This window comes from Cyprinodon variegatus, unplaced genomic scaffold, assembly GCF_000732505.1.
Source record: "Cyprinodon variegatus isolate N-32 unplaced genomic scaffold, C_variegatus-1.0 Scaffold805, whole genome shotgun sequence".
NCBI classification, from domain to species: domain Eukaryota; kingdom Metazoa; phylum Chordata; class Actinopteri; order Cyprinodontiformes; family Cyprinodontidae; genus Cyprinodon; species Cyprinodon variegatus.
The window spans coordinates 45,337-48,591 of NW_015151258.1; the positions used below are offsets into that span (position 1 = coordinate 45,337).

The 3,255-nt window shown below is 45.7% G+C and overlaps 1 protein-coding gene across 2 annotated transcripts in view; it reads right to left on the reverse strand.

Moving 5' to 3' along the window:
- Positions 1-346: 346 nt before the first annotated feature.
- Positions 347-3,255, reverse strand: part of LOC107098735 (zinc finger ZZ-type and EF-hand domain-containing protein 1-like) — a 35,854-nt gene continuing 32,945 nt past the window's right edge. Inside the window, exons 41-48 of one of the 2 annotated variants that reach the window (XM_015396557.1) lie at positions 2,912-3,086; positions 2,708-2,840; positions 2,401-2,627; positions 2,005-2,313; positions 1,808-1,908; positions 1,268-1,403; positions 817-1,176; positions 347-723 (exon numbers count right to left, since the gene is read on the reverse strand). In XM_015396557.1, coding sequence (XP_015252043.1) covers positions 529-723; positions 817-1,176; positions 1,268-1,403; positions 1,808-1,908; positions 2,005-2,313; positions 2,401-2,627; positions 2,708-2,840; positions 2,912-3,086 — 1,636 coding nt within the window. In that variant the 3' untranslated portion in view covers positions 347-528. The remainder of the gene's footprint in view (positions 724-816; positions 1,177-1,267; positions 1,404-1,807; positions 1,909-2,004; positions 2,314-2,400; positions 2,628-2,707; positions 2,841-2,911; positions 3,087-3,255) is intronic. The other variant, XM_015396558.1, reaches the window with a different exon arrangement.

Sequence of the window (3,255 nt, forward strand, 5' to 3'; positions counted from 1 at the left end):
TCTGGTTGAACTGTAAAGAGCCTTGAGATGAAATGTGTTGTGAATTGGCGCTTTATAAATAAACTGAATTGAATTAAGAAATGTGACGGTTAGACCCCGTGTCCTGGGTTCAACTCCTGATGAACGACTCTTCTTGTTTCACAATCCTGTACAAGCTGATGTTTTTTATATTGCAAGCGCAACCTGTTGCACCAACGTTTCTCCTTCCACTTAACTTTCCATTAAAAAGTTTGTATACGGCCGTCTTGAACAGTTTGCCTTCATATTATTGACATTTTTTGGCCGGTGTTTATAAAAAAAAAACAGAAAAGAAAAACTTTTAAACATTTTTAAACGGTCCAACATAGAGTTGAATATTATTAAAAAGTAAATTTATAGTTTTAGCTCAGCTCTAAACCATAATCAACATTACCACACAATAAGCAAGTGTCTATAAAGATGTGTCCTGTTTCTTTAAATGTATAAATTCAATTTTCCAGTTGAGAGGCACCAGTTCTCATGTTTTATTTGTTAATCCTACTGTTAGACTCACAATATAGAACTTGTGAAGTTTATATGTCGCCAAAACGATCCACTTACCTCAAAGTTGGTGTTGTTGTCATATGGGTGTTTGGACTCTCTGACCTGTACAGCCATTCCCGGCTCTTCCATGAACTGGCAAGCGGTGAGAGACAGACTGGACAGCATGCTCTGGCTGCAGCCCTTCAGCACCCTCTGCAGAATCTGACCAATGACAGAAATAACCCATCAAAATGATGTTTATAACCATCTTGCATCAAACTGGAGCTTCAAACTCCTCTTCGTTTCTTCCGTCACCTTCTCCCAGAGGGGTCTCTCCTCCAGCTGCATCAGCATGTCCAAGATGTAAGCCATGTGCGAGGCCCCGTTCAGCTCCAGCGCCTCCTCGCTCAGCGGCGCCTCCGCGGGCCAGTCGGCCAACAGCAAGGCCAGGACGTGGCGAGCGTAAAGCGTGGCGATGGCTTGGTTGACCTTCACCAGGTATTGACGAACTGCCCGGTTGCTGCGGACGTCCAGCTCCTTGTGAAGGAGAGCGGAGCTTTTGGAGCGCCTCTGTTTGGCGTAGCTGAGCTGCAAGTCGCTCTCTGAATTGGTGATGAGCTTTTGGGCCACAACATTGATTTCCTCTGTGGCCTTTTCACAGTGGCTGGGTTTAGACTGGGCGAGTGGATAAGGACACAGGAGAAAAGAGATTTGAAATAATATATTTTGGGGAAAAACAAACAAAAACAAGTTTCAGTCTCCTTACCATGCAGGAAATCACTATCATGTCAGTGTCCACAGCTTTGGTGTTTCTCTCCTCACAGCGAGGCCTCCTGGAAGGCTGCCATTTCTGAGCCAGAGTCCTGATGCTCTCATCCGTTTTGATCTCTTCTCCATCAAACCTGAAAATAAACACATGACTATGAGTTGAATTCTGATCCCTTATTTTCGAAAGTTAAAATTTGAAAGAAAAAAAAAACAATGTTATTGGAATCCAGCAATGACTTTACACTGACGTTAGTAAACACATTTCATTGGTCAATATTTGCATCAAGAGCGAGTGTTTGCATTGAGTTTGGAGTGAAGAGAATTTGATCTGCGAAAAACGAATTAACAAAAAAAAAAAAAGAAGACACATATATGTATATATATATATATATATATATATATATACAAACACATACATATATATATGTATGTGTAATCTGTCCTTCTGTGATAGCAGATTGATTTTATTTAGGTGTATTTCAGTAAATATTTGAGTTTTAAATGAACCACAGAGGTTAAATATCTGAATGATGCTGACCTCTTCTGCACCTCCAGGAAGAAGGAGTCCGTCCTCTTCATCTGCAGCTCATACATGGCTCGCAGAATCGGCAGGGGAGCATTTAAGGCATCATGGGTGATCTGGATTAAAAAAATAAACAAACCAAATGCTCAGATGGGGACGTTCTCAGTCACTTTACTCTGCTACAAGTCTTTCCACAAGGAGTCGCTAATCACCAGGAAGCAAATCTTCGTCTCCTCATCGAGACCTTCCAATGGGTCGGGCTTGTTGGCGTCGACCTCATCTACGCCGCCGCAGGAGTGGTCTGAGTCGTGCTCCTTGTCCTGCTCCCTTTGGTCCCGCTCGGGGTCCTGAGCCATGGAGTGAATCTCCCTTTTGGAGGAGTACAGCATGATGGAGAGGATCTCCAGGTCTCGCAGCAGCCACAGCTTGCTGAAGCCCGTCCCTTTGCTGCACTTCCTGACGAGCAGCTGGGTCAGCCCGGACTGCTGGATGGCCTCGTGTGCGTGCTCCACGCCATGCTTCTACACAGGACAGCAAAGTGCACCAAGATGAATGTTATATTCAGGCAGCAGAGATAAGACTGGCTATGGATCCTTGGGGGTAGCTACCTTCAGTGTGTTGTAAAGACCTTTGAGGGCCAGAGAAAGCACCCAGGAAGCCTCCACAGCATCAGGAAAGCCGTTATCCTGGTTCGCTTGTAATAAATGACCAATTATGGAGGTGAAATTGGTCAGGTAGCGACTCAGAAGAGTCTTTTGGCAGCTTTGACTCCCTGTCTGAGCTGGGAGACTGGCTGTCGTTGAATCCTGGGACTGGATAAGCTGGTAATCCTTCACTGTAAATGAAGACCCACACAGATTACCAACATGTTTAATCTGAACACAAATAACAGTCAACTGTTAATACCGGACTAACCGGTTTTCCTCTTGCGTGTCTTAACGTCTACCACTGCAGCATGGTTCTTCTCTGTGAAGTGTTTCAGCAGGATCATGTTGTGCTGCTCGTTGGCGTTGTCGATGAACACCGTCTGGGTGCCCACACAGAGGACCTGAAAAGGAAAACTATGGCTTAGCGTCGCTCTGCGGCACAGTGGCGCCTTCAGGGAAGCTGAACACATACCTCAGGGAAGCCCACCAGCACCAGCAGGGTGAAAAGGTTGGTCCGTTTTAGAGTCTGGGGAAGCTGCTGGATGCAGTGGTCAGTGAAGGCAGCGATGACCGTGCTCCAATCAGGACAGGTGTTAAGAGTGTGTAAGATGTCTGCCACCGTGCACGCCCAATCCAGACCGATACGGCTGCAAAACAAGAGCTTCAGTGGTTCTGCAGAGAGCCGCTGCAGGACACCTCAGTACACCATGAGGTCCAGCTAAGGTCTGCGAACGACTCTAATGGCATTCTAGCATGCTGGGTCCAGCAAATCTCACACAGACTAACTGAAAGGAAAAGTCCGGTCATATTCAGAAT